This window comes from Alligator sinensis, unplaced genomic scaffold, assembly GCF_000455745.1.
Source record: "Alligator sinensis unplaced genomic scaffold, ASM45574v1 scaffold876_1, whole genome shotgun sequence".
NCBI classification, from domain to species: Eukaryota; Metazoa; Chordata; order Crocodylia; family Alligatoridae; genus Alligator; species Alligator sinensis.
Genome location: NW_005841938.1, coordinates 915,384 through 936,723, shown reverse-complemented (window position 1 = coordinate 936,723; position 21,340 = coordinate 915,384). Strand labels below are relative to the sequence as shown.

The 21,340-nt window shown below is 42.5% G+C and overlaps 1 protein-coding gene across 2 annotated transcripts in view; it reads right to left on the bottom strand.

The window, feature by feature from the left end:
- Nucleotides 1–42: 42 nt before the first annotated feature.
- LOC102382057 (canalicular multispecific organic anion transporter 2) overlaps nt 43–21,340 on the bottom strand; it is a 361,044-nt gene continuing 339,746 nt past the window's right edge. For both annotated transcript variants that reach the window (XM_014518064.2, XM_025199148.1), the window contains 16 exons: nt 19,780–19,906; nt 19,265–19,441; nt 18,436–18,603; nt 16,851–17,034; nt 14,905–15,010; nt 12,815–12,968; nt 10,981–11,188; nt 10,084–10,394; nt 8,596–8,795; nt 8,379–8,505; nt 6,812–6,913; nt 5,186–5,332; nt 4,218–4,376; nt 2,604–2,770; nt 1,495–1,689; nt 43–444 (listed from right to left, as the gene is read on the bottom strand). In XM_014518064.2, the coding sequence (XP_014373550.1) occupies nt 336–444; nt 1,495–1,689; nt 2,604–2,770; nt 4,218–4,376; nt 5,186–5,332; nt 6,812–6,913; nt 8,379–8,505; nt 8,596–8,795; nt 10,084–10,394; nt 10,981–11,188; nt 12,815–12,968; nt 14,905–15,010; nt 16,851–17,034; nt 18,436–18,603; nt 19,265–19,441; nt 19,780–19,906 (2,641 nt within the window). In that variant the 3' untranslated portion in view covers nt 43–335. The remainder of the gene's footprint in view (nt 445–1,494; nt 1,690–2,603; nt 2,771–4,217; nt 4,377–5,185; nt 5,333–6,811; nt 6,914–8,378; nt 8,506–8,595; nt 8,796–10,083; nt 10,395–10,980; nt 11,189–12,814; nt 12,969–14,904; nt 15,011–16,850; nt 17,035–18,435; nt 18,604–19,264; nt 19,442–19,779; nt 19,907–21,340) is intronic.

Genomic DNA, 21,340 nt, shown 5'->3' with positions numbered 1-21,340 from the left:
GCAAGGTTCGTGAGTTTCAATACAAAAGGCACGGAAAAGGTGTATTTTGTATCATTAGTTTTAATTTCTAATGATAAATCAGAATACAGTACATGTTACCTTGTACATACATTTTCCTGGCAGCATACTTGGCATTCTTTGAGGAAAAAAGCCATTAATGAAATTCTTCATATACATATATATATAGAAAATAGTTTAAAAAATATAAAATTCACGTTTGGGCACTGTGGGTATAAAATACATAGTTTTATATCACAAGCTTAGTCTGCTACAAAGACCATTCTGTAAAATACAGTAAACTCATGGGTTGCTTTAAGTGGTATAAAAAAGTTTTGTTATGCCAGTCCAGCATCTTTGGCCATACTGTAGAAAATATTTCTTGATGCTATAAGTCTTGTTGGTGTATCGAATTCAGCTATAGTTCCTTTGTCTAGAACCAGGACCCTGTATCAAATAAAGAAAGAAAAGCTGATGTTTCGGAAAAATCTCACTTTTCTCAGGAAACTTGATGCCTTCTCAGCAATGGAAGCAAATATTGCAAACCTTCCCCGCTTATTGTGTAAATCATGTTCACATACTATGACACGATACAATGATAGTGCCACTGAAACTTGACTGACATGGATGTTTCATGAGTGTTAACTGAAGAGCTATAACATCACCCCTAGACGCACTAGAATGGGCACACTCCAGTTCAAAAAAATAAAAAACCCATAGCATGCAGATGAAAGTGTTTCATTGTCCATGACTGTAGGAAAGATGTATATCTAACGCATGCAGAAGAAGAGCTGTAGATGGTGCTATTTTTGAAAAGTCACTTGTAGCACCGAGCATCACTAACCTAACAAGAACGTTGAGGGCGTCTCTACGTGGGGAGCAGAAATTTTGTCAGGAAGACAAAAATTTAACAAAGGACGATGGCTGGAAAGTTGAAACTCAACAAATTCAGATTAGAAACAGACTGACATTTTTAAGCTTGAGGGAAAGTAACCATTGATGCATTTTAATAAGGACCGTGGTAGATTTTCCATCCTTGGAAGTTTCCAAGTCAAGATATTTTTCTGAATAGAGATGTTCTAGTTCACCTGCAGCTATTGGACTTGAAGCAAGTATTAATTCAGTTATACAACAGGCCAGACTAGGCCTTCAAATCTGCAAATTTCTGCATCACCAGAGAAAGCAGGTACTAGACTCCTTCAGAAAAATGGATTATAAAAGCAAATGGTCAGGGCATGGCAAAAAGGTGCTTTTTCTTTCTCTCTCTCTAAAAACAAAAAAAAAAAGAAAATCATTGTGCTCATGACTTGCAATAGAAGATTGATTAAAAGGTCTCAGACTAGTTAGTTGCACTTTCTGATTTTAATGAGGGCAGTAGGAGAGGCTAAAAGTCCTACAGGATGATCAGAAAAGTAAAAAAAAACCCAAACCAACCCATATTTCTGGTCATATTAACCTCATTCAATACATTTACTGTTTCTGGTTCTTTAAGTTTACCTTGTATAATCCATAATTGTGTTCAGTCTGTGTGCTATTGTTAATACAGTGCAATCTTCAAATTGAGTTCTTATTGTCATCTGAATTAAATCATCTGTCTCAAGGTCAATTGCTGCAGTTGCTTCATCCAGAACTAAGATTCTTGTTTTGCGAAGGAGGGCTCTTGCCAAGCAGACCAGCTGTCTTTGACCAACACTGAAAGCAAAGACAAGGTTGTTCAGCAACAGGTTCCTTAGGGCTGCCTGCTTTTCTTTGTTCGAAATTTAATACACTAGACCTGTTTTTTCCATGGGATAGAACTATTAGTCAAATCATATTTGTCAAATATTCTTCTACTGGCTTTTGACCTTATAAAAGATAACTGCTACTCTAAAATACATATTTACTTTCCAATTAATATACTGGTTATAATAATAAGCATCATTAACCTGATGGCTCAATGATTACAGCCAGTAAAGCTTATTATAGGCAGTCTCTGTGCAAACTGTAAATGCCTCCAGCTGTGGTTGCTATTATAATGTGCATTCCCCGATCTGCTTTCAACAAGCCCATCGCTATTAAAATCAGCCCACAAGACAAACTGACAAATGAGAAGAAAAAAGAAAGTTGTGAGGTGTGTAAAGGAACTCAGTTCTTATGGAATTGCTTTGGTTGAAGCTGACAGTCCTATTTCATTCAAGGAACAGGCACAGTTTGGAGAACAGAAGCTTCCCCCACTGACAAGCCTCAACCTTGACATGGAGAGGACACCTTTGGAGTTAGAAAAGAGTTGGGGCTTCTTACTGATGCAGTATTGCACCGCAAGCCAATATTACAACACATTTTATCATCATTGTTCATATTTGCAAAAGCGTAGGGCCCTGACGTTCAATACTGAGCTCAGACATTTCAAAGGACCCAGAAAAATGTCCCTGAGTAGAGGCCAAATTCAGGAAAGGAGCCCTATTCAGTGCAGCACGAGGGATACTTCACTCATTCTGGTGATGGCTTCAGTGGGCTACTCAAACGCTATCCCACACTGGGCTAAATGGAATTTGAAATACGGGACAAATAATTCTCAGGATGCCAAAATCTCAATGATTACGTATCTACCGTAAAGTCCTCATTACCTAAGGTTCTCTCCTCCTTCTGAGCATTCGTAGTCCAGCATGGCCGGCTGACTGCTGACAAACCTCTTCAAGTGCGACAGTTCAAGAGCTGTCCATATTTCTTCCTCTGAGTAACTATTAAATGGATCCAGATTCATTCTCAGCGTTCCAGAAAAAAGAACTGGGTCCTGAATAAATAACCCAGTGATTAGACAAGGGGTTTAATTGTTTATAACGAGGTATTAAGCAGATTTTCATACAAAAGAGCAGTGGAGGCCATCCTTTTTGGCAGGTGTGCCACAAATTGCCCCTGCACCACCCCTGAGTGCCACTCCAATCCCTTTCCCTGACCTGATCTGCTGCTAAACTTCCTGCTCCCTGGCCAAGCTGCTGCTCTGCTTTCTGCCCTGTGCTCCCTGATTGATCTGATGCTCTGCTTTCTGCTCTCTGTCCTATCTGCCAGTGTGCTATATGTCCCCTCCCCGATCTGCCACATGCCACACACGGGGGCTGCCCATGCCACTTGTGATACCTGTGCCATAGACTGGCCACCCCTGTAATAAAGCATTATTGTTTGTGTCCTCAAAGCGTGTCCAGCAGGTACAAAATGGTTCATATTAGAAAAAAATAAAAGGACACCATTCAAAATGCCAATCTGAAGCAATGGATTCCAGTTGCAGAGACAAGGGTTTGTACAACATCTTATACAATGGGGTCCTGATGCAGACTGTGGCCCTTCACTACTGCAATATAAGTGGTAGATAATAACACATTACAAAGGTATTTACACTTAGGACCGAACATATTCATGGTGTTTCATAGGTTTGTTTGCAATTCCTTGAACTCGCACCGATAATTAACTACAAGGCACAATACTCTTCTCTGCAAGCATCTGGATTATTTTCTTCATAGGAATTACACCATGCATAGTATTCAATGGCATTTCTCTTGTGAATCAGGTTATGCGTGTGTCAAACTATTTGCAGCATGGAGCCCACATACTGTAATTTTTATTTCTCTTGCCTCCTTAGATTGTATATTTATGGCCATATATTAAAAGGGTTAGGTGTGCATTTTCAAGCATTTCATTTTACCTCTGTATTTGTAGTCTGCTTTCCAAATAAAACCTTTATAGTACTTGTACATAATTAGCTAGATAAGTGTGTAGTATAGGTATAATGACTAAGCTTTGAAACAACCTCACCATTAAAACATGTCAAATGAGAGACAGATGAGGTTACTAATAACCTGCATTTCCTCTATACCCTTGGCCAACTTGATGAGCTTCAGTCAAAGGTCTAAATGTCCAAGTTAGACCTAAATGTCTCGTTTAACTTTACCACATTCAATAGCTATTTATGCTATTATCCTGTTCCAGAAGTTGGATAAATCCTTTTATCTTGGCTTTCAGTTTACGTCTTACTTCAGCTGGTGAGGTATAAAAAACCAGGCCATGTAAAAATGAACTTGGTTCTATTGCAGATATGTACATGCATGACTAACTAGCAATTATTGCTTTTGTGGGCAGAGCATGATGCCTTTCTTCGAGGAGCCATTACATTGTAATTTGCTGTTTGCTGAGCTACTAAAGTTCAATGCCTTCACCACACTGCCATGAGAGAAGCACTGGCTTACCTGGGGAATAATTGTGAGCTTGGATCGTAGGTCGTGAAGACCAATCTCTGAAATTCTCACACCATCTATTTTAATGTCTCCCTTTGCAGCTTCCAGGATCCTGAAGAGACAGAGGGTCATGGAAGACTTCCCAGCTCCCGTTCTTCCAACAATTCCTATCTAAAATACGCATTGCAGAGTTAAGAACAGGACAATTAATAATTCTTATTAAGAATTAGAAACGTGATATTAACCCCTTTCAAGGAGAAACAGATTTTAATACAAGATCTGATGCTAAAAAGAGAAAATACAACCATACAATAATATTTCTCCCTCCCTAATTGCCCTCATTTCCACTTGTCATGTATTATGCTAAGCAGGTGTTATCACTCCATGAGTTTGTGCAATAACAAGTATAAATAAGTATATATAATGTATGGATTTGCTGAAGATCTAATTAAGCTAAATGCAATACACCTTGCCTCTAAAATGCAGCTCCCATTATGAATACTTAGCTCACGGGCAATTCTTCCTCTTTAACCAGAGCCTCTTAACTGGAGGACTCTCCCTGAATAAGCAGCAAAACAGATTTTCCCCAGGGACACGAGGCAAACTAGCATTTGCAAACATGTTGAGATGGAACAAAGCTGACAAGAGAAAGGTTTTGGATGGTCCTTTGATGCAGAGAATCGAAGTTTTCTCCAACTGGATCACTTCCCTCCATCACACAAATTGCCCAGATCAAAGTTAGACACAAGAACTGCTTGGACTCAGAAACGCAGCAACCCTGTGCTGGCCTTTGGGAGAAACAGTGATGCTAGACACTTCCTTTGAAGTCTACATGAGCATTTTAAATGCAGTATGTCAGATTCGCTGCGGCTGTAAATGGAGTTATGTATGTCCTTTAACACTAGCTGAGGATCTGTCACAGCCACTATTGTTACAGCAAATCCCATGTGAAACACCAGAGACAACATGCAGTATCATACCTTTTCTCCACCGTTCACCCTGAGGCTTAGGTCCGTCAGTACCAGATCTAGGCCTTTCCTGTACCTCACTGAGTAGTTAACAAACTCTACCTCCCCTTTGGCCGGCCAGTCTTCTGGTGGCCTCTTGTCTTCAATTATCCAGGGAGCCTAAAAGAAAGTGGCAGTGAGCAATACTTCCCGGAGGCTTTAAAAGGGACAGACTGATTTAAAATACTTCAGTTATGGGATGGGAGCCGCTAAAGCACCGTCAAAAAAAAAAATCCTTTTCTTCTGCATATGGTGGACCAATTAGCAAGAAAAACTGACCCCTTCATTTCAATCCGTTCTTCTCGGGCCCAAACCGAATATGGTGCGAAGCGGCACAGTTCCACTGCCTTCAATAGCAGTATGATCGACGAGTCTTTTGGTTCGTGTTGATCTCTTTGATTAGACCAACTTGGAGGGGCTGATGTTTCTAGCAAGCTTTCGGATAGCACTGTATCCTTTTTCAAGCGAAGCGGAGCGCAGAAGCAATATGTTGTTTTACAGCAGCTCAAGATCTGGCTCACAATATATTTTTGTATCTTCTCTGGCTTCCTGGCTCAACACACTGCCTCAGCTTCAAGGCTGCACACAGTAGCCGTCCTCTCGTCCTACCTCCCACAATCCTCCCTCTACTGTGCACCGTAACTAAAAATATCCTGCAGAGAAGTAGATTTCATGGCATAACTATCTATCTGCCAAGCTGAATAACTTGCTTGTGCTGGTGCATTTTGGGCCGCTGGTAGCAATCCCAAACTGCCTTTGCTTCTGGTACCAGATGGGAAGGACTGTAGGTGGGCTCTTTTGACAACACTGTGCATTGTGGTTTGAGATCCTATGGAAGAAAATCATGGGAGACCAACAAACTGTCTAAACTGATTAAGAGAGGTACCGTGTCAAACCCTGCGGACAGCCTGCTGATGGCTTTACAGCCATGCTTGGCAGCAGGGATAGATCACATTCCCATCCACCCGATTAGGGCCTTAAAATTTAATGAACTGCATGTAGACAACAGGGCAAAATTTCTGTGCGCGAAAATATATTTCTGTGCAGTTCCATTGACTGCAGTGGCATTTTGCCTGTTCATCTCAGTAGCAAATTTGGCTTTGTATCAACAGCAATAGTAAAATTCTGTAGTATGGATGAGCCCAAACTATCCTCTAGAGCAGTGATTCTCAAGCTGGGTGCCTACAGCACCCTGGGGTGTCTTGAGATCTTTTCAGAGGTACTGCCATGAAATGTTAGCACTGTTACGTGTGCAAATGAGAGTCATAAGATAAACCTAGAGATTTCAAATAGGAGTCTATAGTGTTAAAAACATTCAGACCTGCTGTGGTCCTTCTGCCTTCTTTGCAAAAGAAGAACTGCTCTAATTCTTTCTCTTCAGTCAAAATGAGCGAAAATTAAGAGCTGGCATTTTCCGAAGGTTGCCTTGAATCTAATAGGGTTGAGAACCGCTGGTCTAGAGCATTATACTTGTCTAAGTCACGCAGGAAGGTCCTGAGAGCAGAATCCTCCTGGTTTTAAAGTGTCTAACAAAGTGCCATGCATATTTACATGTTTCTAAGCATAACATGCTTGCTTGTGAATGCTTCAGGAGCTGACCTCGGTCTCAGTTTCTGAATACTCTTTCACTCTTTCGACAGCTACAATGTTGCTTTCAAGGTCAGAAGCCATCCGTACCATCCAATTCAGAGCCACTGTCACCTGGACAATAAAAAAAACCAACACATTACCCCAGAGAAGGACAGAAGTGTAGCATATAGTTTATAGTATTAATCTCATTATAGGGTTTTTTTACAGCAATATCCTAAACTACAATATGTTGCAATTTATGTTGCAATACGTTGCCTGCACCAGATGATGTTGTGATCCACTGCATCATCTGGTGCAGGAACAGGACCAAAGTTTACAGACAGGTTGTGAAATTTAGGAGACCTGGACTGCGGTCCCATATCTGCTACAAACCTGGTTTGTAACAGTGGTCAAGTCCCTTAGGGCACTTTTACACAAGCTCCAGGGATGCTTTAACTAGAGCTGCTCTAATTAAAGCACTGCAGCGTCACATATCTCAATTTCTCTGCGCTTCAAAATGGCAATGGGGGTACTTGAACTAAAGCTCATTTGACGAGCTTTAGTTCAAAACACCCCTGCCGTCATTTTGGAGCTGATACACGAGACATGGGAGGCTGCTGGAGCGCAGTAATTACCATGCTCCAGCGGACTTGATTAATTGAGTTTGCTCTGACACACTGTAATTACAGCACATCGGAGCATCCTCTACAGGCACCCCTAGTTTCCCTCTCCCTCATTTTCCCATCCCTAAAACGGGACACCGTCATTGTCATCATCTTCTTTATATGGCTTCAGGGTAGGGTCAGCTGCTCAGAACATTACTTTCCATTTGTAGTGATCCATTGCATCATCTGGTTGGATGCTTGGGTGTCTCCTATCTGTCCCAATGGTGTTTTTCACGTGTTTTGGTCATCATCTCAGCCTCTTGCCAGTCAGAGTCATCTTGTAGATTATCTGTGTAGTCAGTGGTCCTGCCTCATTACATGGCTAAGCCATCACAATCTAGCTTCTCTGACTTTTTTTTAGTGACTTTTTGTACCCCCAAGGCTGTCCTAATGCCATCTTTCTCACCTTGTCCTTCAAGCCAGCTCCAAGAATCCATTTTAACATTATCATCTCTGCTTTTACTAGTAACTTTTCCTTCTTCTCATGGTCCAGAATTGCATCCCTCATATCATCCTTGTCTCATTGTTCTTTTGTGCAAATTGTACTTTAGTCAGATTAAGATCTTTTTATCACAAGTTACCCTAAACATTTCTTCTTGCAGGGACAGAAGCAGGGATACTGTCTTATCTATTTTGAATGCAAGCTCTTTGAAGTGGTGACTATTTGTAGCACAAAGGGGACCCAATCTCAGAGGTGATCACTGGAAATATTCATATAAATTCTTCATTTGTGAAGAACTCAGGCCTTCTAGAAGTAGTGTGTGTGTGTGTGTGTGTGTGTGTGTATAAACTGTTATTACTATCACACTAGGTGATAAGTTATTCATTAACAAGGATTTTTATGAGTACTTCTCAATAAGATGGTAATAGGACAATGCTATGGATAAAAAAAAAATGTTCATGAACACTCATTTGAGACAGGAAATACACACCTGTAATGCATAGGATACCGAAAGTCCTACAAGGCCAGCATTCAGGCTGTTTTTACCCAATACGGCAAAGAGAGCAGCAAAGAAGACAACACAACTTCCTACAAATTCAACTCGAATACCCAGCCACCTGTTAAATAAGCAAACATATAGAGAGGTAAATAATCACTTGAACTGCCATGGAAACATTAGCTTGCCTAAATGGTGGGTATGGCCTTACCTGTTCGATACAATGCCGGGATAATAACTTTTCTGATTTTCATCTACTTTTATGTCGCTGATGTGTATGAAGGATTTCTCTCTTCCATAGGCTCGGATGACACTGGTCCCTGAGACTGTTTCCGAAAAATGGGAATAAATGGGGGATCTGCTGACAGACTCCAGGCGCTTTAGCTGACGCGAGGTGGCCACATAGAACCGCTGCCAACGTTAAACGTAAAAAAGCACACAAAATAATTCTTAAAAATTTAAATAAGCAATGAAAACACAGTACAATAATACAATTCTAACCCTAAATATTTCCAATGCTAATGCTAATAGTAACCTAAATATTTCCAATGCTAATAGTAAAGAGTGATATGAAATTCATTTCACTGAAATGAAAAAGCCCACAGCCAAATGACTATAGGTTTTCCATCGACATCACTGATCAGTATGCTTTAGATCAGCTCACAGATGCGCTGACAGGTGATTATGAAAAATGTTGTCTTAGCCCCCTGCGATGCAGATATATATACAAAGGAAAAGGTTATAAGCCTATTTCCAGTTTCCAGTTGCTTGGCTTTGGCATGATCTAAGATACGGACAAACAACACGTTAACAGAGATTACTGCTGGGCATGGACTTATCACTTGTCTGCCGCTCTGCAGTAACAGTTTGCGAGCAGATTCTTACTCTGTGCTAAGTGAAAGCTAAACTACGCTCAGCTTGACCCTGTTGAAGGCTACATTGCCCCAAGTAATGTTTCAGTTCCTGTGAAGAGCAGATGTGCAGACGGGTACTGCAGAACAACTGACACAGCAAGTCCTTCCACAGTGGCTGATGAAGTGAACCCAGGTTCATGAAAGCCTGTGCCTTCTCTATATATCTTATTTAGTTAGTCTACAAAGATACATATCTACTTTGCCTTCTAACATCGTAAGTCTCCACTCAACATTAACTCACAATAATCTGTTCGTTTGCCCATGCCCCATGAAACACCACATCTAAAGGAGGACGACACTCAGTCTGCACAGCCCAATTCAAAATCAGACAGCTCGGTCAAGAGTGCCAGCAAGACTGCCCATTAATATGATATTATCTTCAAGGTGGGCACCTCTTTTGGTAACTTGACTGAAACTACTAAACTCAGGCTCCTAATATCTATCAGACCAAGCTGGATTTTGTCTGGCTTTAACTTAGCCAAAGAAGGTATAACAAGAACTAATGGTTGGAAGTTAAACGGGTCAAGAGTATCCATATTTTCTTTCCATAAATATATTTTATATGGTTTCAAAAAGTCATCTTGTGAGCTTTTCAAAAAGCTAAAAAACAAGAAAGTTAAAAAAAAAAAAAGCGTATTGCCTTTTTAGGGCCATTTAGGACTACCTTTTAGGATCAGCGCAAAGAGAATATTTTCAAAGTTTCTGCAGGGTGGTAAAAGTAAGAACAAAACAATAAGAACAGTACCATAATTGTCAGGACAACAGCCCCACAAACAATAAATTACCTGGACAAAGAAGTATAGTATTGCTAGGGGTATAATAACCACAGCAAAGAGTGGAGTGCTTGCTACTATGACAATCATGGTTTGCAAAGAGGTGAAAAAGGTTTGTAGGAACATCAAGATGGTAGGTGGTAACACTTCATCAATCACATATATGTCCTTAGAGAAGCGGTTGATGATTCGACCTGTTGGCGTGGTATCAAAGAAAGACTGGGGGGTGTGAAATTTGTTCTCCAACAGTGCAGTGTGAAGCTTTCGGGCTGCATTGATGCCACCCATTGCCAGGGTGAAGGAAGAGATGAGCACTAGGACGCCTGTTAACACAAGGAAGAAAGTTGCAGAAGTTTGTATGCTCAGTGTGCACAACATGAAGCTGTTTGACTTGAATAGAATCAGCTGTTTTCATTGTGGCGGAAGACTTTCTTCTTTATCTGCTATATCTAGGCCCAATCCTGTGCTACACACTGCTGACTGCAGGGAAACAACTTAAGTGAATAAAGTTAGCAGAATCCAGCCAGGCAGCCCATGTGCAACACGTACATCTTATGTCATCCTTGTGTACACCCTCCACGCAGCTCTCACCCTGCCCCTCAGTCTCCATCTCATCCTCACCGCTGCCATCCTAATCCTACAGTTCCTACTTAATATCTCTATGCCCCTCCCAGCGCCTTTCATCATTATCCAAGCTTCTTAGTCCTTCCTTTCCTTGGAATCAAGTAGTTCCTGAAGCATCAATTCAATCAAGTTTTACCAGCTCCGTGTTACTTTTTGCCTTTTCTCGCAAATCATCTTTTTTGGAGCGCAGGACCCCTTGCAGTTATTGCTATGACATTCCCAGTTCATTCTTCTTTGCTACATGAGGATGAATCGTAACTATATTCACCTGAGAAATATTTTTACCTTGCAAGAGGCCCAGGGCAGCATAGACACCGAGTCGCGTGCTTGTGTTATGCTGAGTTCCATTTATCACAGGTTCATTGGTCCAGTCGCTGAGCCATACATTGGCCCCGATCGCAGCAGCATTTTGACAGCAATACAGGAAACATATCATTACACATACTATGGGACTGATGGCCTTCATGTACTGCCAAAATACTGTCAACTTGACCTGAAAATTTGCAGAGCACAGTGTATTTATATGTCTACATGCAACTCTAGTCTGGAGCCGAGAGAGAGAGAGAATAAGCAAAAGAAGCCTCTCCAGATCTGTCCAGTAGAGGGACCACTAAGCTTGAGATTGCCCAAACCTCCAATAAATTGCAGGAAATACAATTTAGTTAGCTTAGCTCGAAGTCAGGAGATTGCTTCTTTGAAAGAGACAGCTTCATCTCTTGACAGTGAGTGGCAACTACTCTGAAACAATCGGTCTTTTCTTTTTTGGGATCATGCATAATTTTTCTTAGACCACCGTGCTTCAGGCGGGCTAATTAGCAGGGCTGAGTGAAAGGGCTAATTAGTTGTCCCCCATACTAACTGGCCCACCTGCACTGCTACCTGGACACAGCTGTGCTGCTTCCAGCTTATGAAGCAGCCCAAGGTGGAGCAACGCAGCATGTTTAAGGGCACCATTGCTGAGCAGAGTAGGTTTCCCATGTAGACCTGCTTAGAGAGGGACTCACAGCAAAACTGCATCTTTAAAAGAATAAGGGGAGGGCATAATTAGAAGCATGAGTCCCATTGACTGAGCTGCTTTGGAAAGGTTCATGATATATGGTAGCAACTAATAATGCTTAACCCAGTGACACTCAACCAGGGGGCTACAAGATCTTGTGAAGGGTGCCTTGAGGTGTGAAGAGATCAGCAGGTGTTAGGAGATGCAGAGCCAGGCTTATCCCCAATGCCTGGCCCCTCTCTGCAAGCAGGTAAGCACTGTAATAAATGCATTCGTTTTTGAAACGGAGTTCTGCTCAATTCACAAAAGTTATGGAGGCACCTCAAGTCTAAAAAGTTTGAGACTTGACAAGTTTGAGACCACTGATTTAACCAATACCTCCTCCAATTGCCATGACACCGACTGTTTACAATGTTTAATGTGTAGAAAATGCAGTCTGGAGGCTGCTCTTTTTTTAAACAGAGTCCGGGAAACTTTCTGGTGGCACAAACCTCCTGGGTATTTTCACTGTGTCTTCCTTTTTTCCTTTATGTGCTCAGTCATTTCCCACCCCTTCCTCAATTTAGAAGGCTGTCCTTCAGCAGAACATAGCTGTCCTCCCCAGAGGGTCTCCAACCCAGGATTGCATACAGGTTGTAACCCATTCTTGTTTCTACAATGTGGTGTAACAAATGCTCCCCAGAGACAACGGAAAGGACAATTTTAAGTAAAATAAACTATCTTCGTGCAGCACACAGCTAACGTGAGGAATTCACTTCTGTAGACTGTCAGGAGCAAACAATAATGCTACATTTAAAAGCGTCTAGATCATTCTGGGACAAATAACATTTGGAGCTATGCAGTGCGAAGACTGGTGTGATCAGACACGTTTCATGGAGCAGTATAAAGTGTTGTCCAGGTACAGAAGCCTCTGCTGATATTATCCCAGATGTAAAGTCCCAGGGACCTGATCTAGTACAACAAATCCTAAATCCCCTTATGGCTTTTGTAAAGCTACCGTCTCCCTGCATTTGGAATGCAACATGCTTAACAGAACACATTTTTATGTATAATAAAACTTTATATATAAACTTGAATATAATTAAAAGAAAATAAAAAGAGAAAAAAAAAATCAACACGTACGGTTCCCGTTTCAGTAGTTTCCGCCTGAATAAGTTTGTCTGAGGGTTTTTTTCTTGTTGACAGAGCCTCTACTGGCTTATTTTCACATACTCTTCTTCTCGTTGACATCTTACTGGGACGTTCTCCCACCTCTGAAGATATCACACTCATTTGCCTGTTAAAATGAGGAGTTTATTAGGAGTGGGAAGGAAGATCATAGCAGTTCAAATGCAGGCCTGAGGCTGAGGAGACAGGCACTCGCTTCCCAATTCTGCTGCTTGCCTCCTGTGAGATGTCCGCGTACCTCGCCACTGCAGATATGGGCAGTTAGGCTAAATACCTACATACATGATCCAACTGTCAGAGGTGATGAGAAAAAAAATCCTACTGAGCTCTATGGAAGCTGCAGAGGCTCAGCACGTATAATAAGCAGGCCCTGTATTTACAAGCCTGACTTTAAAGCCAGAGTGCTGTTGTAGCCAGAAGGGTCCAGGGAATATGAAAAAAGCAAGGTTTATTTGGCAATATCTTTTACCAGACCCACTGTATAGTTGGGAGGGATGTGAGACCAGCTTTTGGGCACACAAAACCCTTCACCAGATCTGGGAAAGAAGCGGATGCAGCCTAAACCTAAATATAAGATCAAACGGGCTCTTTAGCTTCATGGATATGGTTATGTAGAGAAGGGAAAACAGGGCAGATTGTGGAGCAAAGAGAAGATATCAGAAGTAGCTGCAAAACCAGTAAGGGGCAGTTGAAATAGATAACCTAGTTATTGAAAAGAATAAGACCATTCAAAAGAGAAAAAGGTCATTATTGCCTGGGGAGCACAGGGAAGGTAGCAGAGAGAGCAGCTAAATATAATAAGGTAACTTTGGCATCACATCAAGCCAATACCCTCACTGGAGAACCATCAAGGTTCACAGAATCATCCTCAAACCACTTGACACTCAAAGGGTCAAGTTTCTGTCAAGGCATAACAGACTTCCTCAACAAGATCCAAAACATTAACCACCTCTGTGTGAAGACAGACCATGAATATCACTAGCCTTTACATTAATATCTCACAAAATTAAGACAACACTGCCAAAAATACCTGTAAGAACATGGCACTACACACAGATTTACCACCACAATGCATGGCACAAATCATCCGTTTCATCCTCACCTACAGCAACTTTACTTTCAACAACCAACACATCCTCCAAATCGTGAGCACATCTGTGTGCACCAAAATGCTCCCCTCTCCAATATGCCAGCCACTTCATCAGCCACCTTGAAGAGAAGTTTTCGGAAAACTGTGCCATTGAACCTGTGTACTTGTGATACATACATGATATTTTCATTGTCTGGACCGAACATCTGGACTCACTCGTTGAAGTCTACCATAACTTCAACAACTACTACCCATCTCTCACATTCTCTCTCGCATTATCTTATACAAACATCAACTTTCTTCATACCATAATCCGCACATCCAGGATGGCACCCTACAAACCATGATACTAAAAAAAGTAGAGATCACTACACTTAAATCCACAAAACCAGTAATCATTCCAAACATACTGAGAAAACTGTCATCTATATCCTGGTCCTCAGGTACAACCACATCTGCTCCGAGTAGCTGTGGCACTCACAACACCAACCTAACCCCTGCCTTTATCCAGCAAGGACACTTTGCCATGGAAGTAGACTACATCTTTGAATGAGCTACTCAAAAACCCCCAAGACTTCCAAGACACTCAGAGGACAGGTGTGAAGCAAAGGCCTATTATTAATCTAATTGGCAGCAGCCCAGCACTGTGTGTATAAATATTTACTGTAGCACCATCCGAGAACTGCACAGTCACTTGGAATTAATTCACTTTTGATTAAAAACAGTGTCACAGGAATAGATGTTTTACATGATATTATCATCCATTATTTTTTTAAATGGCCACAGGAGGCTTTAACACAGAAGAAACTGAAGTCTACAATGAAAGATGCAGAGTCTGGTAGCTTAGCTATGTTATGCTAGCAGCTACCTTACCTGCTAATGTTAAAGACCGTTTCCTTAAAACATGCTTCAAGCTCAGCTAAGCAGTGGGTTCACAAAAATCCTTAATGTTTACCTTAGGAACTGCTTGCGGACTTCATTTGTCACTGGCTCATTATCTGTGAGATCGGTGTGGTTGCTGAGTGTATCTTCAGCAAGCAAGACTTCTTCTTCCTCTAGCACTGAAATGGAAGATTGCATCTAAACTTTATGCTGAACAAAGCAGAAACTCAAGGGACAAATAGCAATTGGAAGCCTGAGTCCTGAAGCTCATTGCAACAGTTTCTCTATGCAGATAATGGTGATCGTACCTGACAGGGCAGCTGGCATGATTTATTAATGTTTGTCAAGTATTTGGAAGACGTTCTGAGTGCTAAGGGGTGGCATTATTATCACTCCTAGCCACATTTGTGAACAGAACCCACCCTTCCAGTGTTTCAGCCTGGGAAGCTAGGAGGAACTGCTCTCTCTTGTTGCCAGCGAGATTACGTACAACTTCTGCTTCCTATTTGTCTTTTTACTCCTGACGCTTATTGCTACATCCAAGGAATACATTAACCAAATCACATTCATTTTCCACCATATAAATTCAGACAGATAAAAACCAGAAAGAACTCAGATTAGCAAGCCATTTGCATCAGGCTGTAAAACAGAAATACTGTACTCTGGATACTCCTTTGGGACAGTCAAGTCCAAATCTGTCCTTAGACTGCCACTGAATTTTCCCACCAAGAAATCTTTGCTAACTGTTAAAGTCTTTCTCTCTCATAATTTAGAAATACTGAAAGAATCCAATTTCCCACATTACTGTAGAGAAGAGGCACTGTAACAGGGAGGTCTCCTCTGGGCCAATTTGCTTTTGGCCTGCCCACCTGTTTCTGGGCCAACTGCCTACCTTCTCTTCTGCCATGCCTTGATGTTAATTAATTAAGTTGTTAAATAGGCGGGAGGCTGCCTATTTCTTGCCCCCATGCCAGGGGGCGCTATCTGCAGCTCTATTCCTCCCCTACACACCACAGCCCAAGCCTTGCAGATGGCATCTACTAGTTGTTAACATCACTGGCCCCACTCTGGGCCCCAGAATCCTCTGGTTCGGACCCCACTTGGCCTACTCCGCCTTCATTCGGGGCTGCCTAGCTCTCTGAGCTGTTCTCTTTGGCTACACTGGCCCTGGCCTCACCTCCAGGCCAGTCGGGACCCCAGGCCCTCAGCTCTGGGCATCCCTCGCGGTGGGCTCCTGGCCCTTTGACCCTTCCAGTCCTGGCCCCAGCATTGACCAGTTGGGGGATTTCAAGTCAGGCTTCTGAGTCTATAGCCACATTCTCTCTCCTGGGTCCACCTCCTGGACCCTACTGGGGGGTAACCCACCTGGTTGTGGGAGCTGGGGTTATTAAGGCACCCCGACCCACCTTTCACCAGAGTGGTAACTGGCCTGGTATTTCCTGGGGGCTTCTGCACCACTGAGAGCCCCACCAGGCCACCCCCTCCTGGCAGAGCACAGTTTTAGGTCATGCCCAGGAGCCTCCGAACCATCCCTTACAGCTCCTGCCCTTCCCTCCAGGTGTTCCACGCAGCCTTGCAGCCCGGCAATGTTACTACCTGGGCTGCCAGCTGCAAACTGCCCTGTTTATATAGGCAGCCAGGGATCTAAAATAGCCGACGCAATCAAGCACCTGCTGGCTGCTTGGCTGAGTCCTTAAAGTGGCAGGCACTAAGAGTGCCCTGCCACAGGCACATAGCCTGAGGCAAAGGAAAGTTTTTTTTTCTGGAGGAAAACAATTTATTTGGGAAGACAGCTACTTACTCAAATTTTAGTACTCCCAACATTCATCCTATACACTGGAAGGGTTATCAAGCTGGCTTGGTTAGCCTAAAAAAATGACAATACTTAACATTTTCCTTGCCAGCTGGAAAAAATAAAGGAAGCCAGATTATTACACTTTCCTGATCACATTTATGCCTAGAAAAATACAGGTCTGGTTGACTTAAGCTATAGCTTAAGAAGAACGAGAAACACTGTACTTGTTGGCTCATCCTCTTCTGTGTCTTCATCAGGTGCATAATTTCGAAGGAATTCTGCAAAAGCTCCGTTTTGCTTCAAAAGCTCTTGATAGGATCCCATTTCAGAGATCCTGCCATCTACAATGACGACTATATGGTCCACCTGAGGTAGAAAGCTAATGCCATGGGTCACCAAAATTCGGGTCTGCATGGGAAGAAGAAACACCTCCGCATTACAATGCCACCTCTGCACCTACTATGTTCCATTACTGGGAAGAGTTTAGACAGGCATAACATAACTCCCCATCAGAGCCATCCCTAGGGTATGGTGAATCAGGGTGACCCATGCCGCAGAAGAAGCACAGCGACTACCCCCCACCCTTTGCAGGGGTACCGTGGCCCCGCGCAGTGTTAAGGCAGCCCTGCACAGGCTGATTTGCTTGGGGTCCCGCACCCAGTAGGATCGGCTCTGCTCCCCATACTTGACTAACTCGGAGTTCAGCTAAGAGACTAGGCAGAAGAACCGTGACTGTTCGGAGGAGAGTCATGCAATGTTCAACAGTGACAGGGTTTTGGCATTATCTCTCATTTGAAATGACGGTGTTTTTAATAGTGTATCACCCCACTACTGCAGAACTGGGAAACTAATCTAGTACTGACGTAGGGTACGACTAAACCATGATCCAGAATTAGTCAGTTGCTTTAATCTAATCAGGTCAAGTACTAACAGTGGTGTAGCAGTGGCAAGGCAGGCTTCAGCGCATACTGCACAAGCAAACACGAACTTGGCACCTGAAATGCATGCAGCTGCAACTGGCTGCGGTTAGTACTTGAGCTAGCTTGTATAAGGCTAGCTTATATATGTTCACCTGAACTAGTCACACCCTCAGTGTACACGCTTAGTCACAGGGGGCAGAGTCTATATTGCTGAATCATGCTTCGTGCAGCCTATCCTTTTCCTTGCAGTTTCCCTTTTAAGTTCTGATCTAGCCTGATACTGTATCTGAGAAAAGACCGTCAAGGAGTCAGAAGGTTAAAGAATACCACAAAGTTTGGTGGAAGCAATGACTTGTTCATGAGTGTCCCCTGTGTGATATCGTGGGAGTAATGAACAACCCTGAGGCTTGGTCTATCCCATGAAGTTCTGCCAGCAAAACTGTGGGGAAGTCCTACTTACAGCTCCTCTGTGACAGCAGACCTCCTCTTTGTCAGCACACCACCACCAGCTCTGTGAATGATGGAAGACTTCTGCTGCCACCCAGCACCCATGCCCCGCATGGGTACTGGGTGGCAGTAGCTGTGACCCCTGTAACACCTAGTGCCCTGCATGCCTGGTGCCAGAATTGCTGCCATAAGTCATGCAGAGCTGTTAGGAGCTGGGGGAGGTGGGGTGAACTCTAGCAGCTTCATTGTGACAGCTTCTGTCTGCCAGCAAAAGCCTTAAGATTGTAAACAAAGTCCAAGAAGGGGAGTGCAGTAAATCCCCCGAGACACTTCTATTTTCAACATAGCCATCCCGGATATTTTCCATAGGAAAGCTTGGTTAACCCTTGAAGGCTCAGGTGTTTGGGCTTGTGTAGAAAAAAGAATCCAAATGCAGCCTTACCTTTTCTTTAAGTGCTCCTTCTGGTCCGATAACTTTATCAAAGATGTGCTTTGCAACATGGGAATCCACAGCCGAGAGAGGATCGTCTAACAGGTAGACATCAGCATCGCTGAACACCGAACGAGCAAGGCTAACTCTCTGCCTCTGACCCCCTGAGAGGTTGATGCCCTGCGGGGTAGAAGGAGAGTACAAAATACATCACATAAGTAGTCCAAACACTAAAAGGGCTCGGATGCACTCACATGTCATGTATAAGCCCGAGCACCGTGTGGGAACTTCAAAGGAATAGCGCACACAGTTGGAGGGGGAAAGGAATCCTCACACAACTGTCACACCTTATTTCCATTCAGATCACAGCTTAAAGGTGGAGAATTGTATGTAATGTCCATTAGGAACCCTCAAACAAAATCAATTCTTTAAAAGGGTTTCCAAAATGCATTATGTTCCTGAACTCGGCATGAGTGACCTTACACTTGTGGAAGAAGGTGGAGTGTGCAATCACCTGGAACAGACTGCCTTGCCCATTCAGAATTTTACCGGGAACTGAAGATGCTCAGCAAGAAAAAGATCAGATTTTGGACCGCAAGTCAGTAAAACACTTCAGCACACACAGTTAAAGTTAAGGACATGTTTAAGTCCAAATGACTACAGTTGAACAGAAAACACTTCCTTCTGTGCTTTGCTGAACAGGATGCACTTAAATGAGAACTGAAAGCTAAGAATATGATTAAAAATATTGTTGGAATGAGTCCCAAATATCTATAAAACAATCTCGTTTTAGCCGCAAAAAGCAGCAGCCATCATGCATGTTTGCTGTTAAGGGTCCTACCTTTTCTCCTATCTCAGTTTGATCACCTCCTGGAAGCACTTGAAGGTCAGTTTTTAAAGCACAGGCCTCTAGAACATTTTGGTACTTGTGTTCATTAGAAGGCTGGCCAAACAAAATATTGTCCTTCAGGGTTGCATTCTGGATCCAGGCTTGCTGTGGCACATAAGCAACAGAGCCCTAAAAAGGAAGGGAAAAAAAAATCACGCCTCTAATTTTTATTCACTGCTAAACAGATTTAACTTTACTAAGCAATTTAGGGTTAATGATTATAGCTCTAACTCCAATGCTGCATTGTACTTGAACATGCATTCAATTGCTAATGGACAGTAGAAATCTCAGTAGAAAACTGAACTTGATTAAACAGGTATGGGCAAAACCCAAACACACAGAGAGGACGGTCTAAGCATAAATTCCTCAGCAACCCTGCTCTAAGCTAATTTGAATGAATGCATTATGAACAGATATCTAATATACTAGGTGTATGAGTGGGGACAGGAGGTCTAAGCAGCACCAACCTTGACTGCCACTTCCCCTTCTAGCTTTTCCATTTCACCAAGGACAGCAGATATAAGAGATGACTTCCCACAGCCAACGTGGCCAACAACAGCAATCAAAGAGCCACTGGGGACCAGCAAATTAACACTGTGGAGGAAATAGGTTGGACATTAATTAAACATTCATTTACTAAATATATTATAGCTCTTTTAACCAGGCATAAGGTATACACTGACAGTCATCCTGACCTCAGCCAATGCAAATAGATGGATTCAGTAAATGCAGATGAGTTACTCTATCCCCTCTCCCTAGTCACTATAGCAGGTACCATTTGTACTGTAGTAGTACACAGGAGTCCCATTTATGGACCAGAACAATTTCTCTATCAGCTTTGCGGTATACACTGAATTCCCTGGGAGGAAATCATCCAAGCTGGTAACAAGCCCTATAGATAAAGTTGTCTGATACTTTTCATGGCTAACTTACTTGGTCACAAATGGTTAAATCCAGTTTGGAAGCAAGCAGATGATTTGAGGGACTTCCTCACCAAGAAAAAGTATCCAGGAAAATAGGAGGGATTAAATGTTTTGTTCAAAGATGTTCAAACCATTTAATTGAAACATTTAGAGTACTAATAAATGCTACTGATATATGATGGGCAAAACAAAACTTTCAGATACAAATCATTCCCCTTCTGATAGCTTAATTTAGACCTTGATCCAGAAGCTGCAGCTGCGAGGTCAGACTCCCATACCTCACCCAAACCTTTTGATATCAATATAGGCTCTATATGCATAGATCCAGATAATACCAGACTAGGGCCTTAGGAATTTCTCAGACTCTTCACAAACATGACAGGGCTTGCTAAAATGTATTGAAAGCAGGATTCACCACCAGAACTCCAACCTGCTCTTTATTGTCTTCCTGTTCAGCAGCATTTCAGGGGAGAGTGACTTTTTTAAGTGCCAAATGGCTAGTAATCCTATATGGATCTTCCCAAATGAAATCCCCAAACAGGGAAGTTCACTTGGTTGCAGGTTTTGTTACAAAATGTGGACTTTCTCCAGGCTTAGGAAGGTTGGCCCATGTTATCATTTCTACTTAAGTGGTTCTATAACCTGCTCAGTAGCATAAGAGTCCAATATAAGAAGTGATGAGAAAGTATACAAAACAATGCCAAGTATGCAAGGACTCAACTGAGGCTCCATCTGAGCTTGTTTAAATTCTCATATCAAAAAAGCAAAACATGGGAAAGGGCTGCAAACCCAGATTTTGAAAAAGTGCCTTAGATATCACAGGCATGGGCATGGTGTAATAGCCATTGCAGAAGGGAATAAAACCTGCACTGCCTGGATCCTGAAGATGGTAGCACATCTCAGTCACCGCCATAGCAAAACCAGCAACCTATCCGCTCATGCAATTTGCTTACACACAAGCAAATATATATAAGCTGTAATTAAGGAAAAGCTGTAATGTACACATTACTACAAAGTGTAATAATATTCCTTTGTAGCAATGAAATGGAATATTCTACAGGATGCCTTGGAAGTGGATTTCTTTAGGAATCACAAGCAGCAGGAA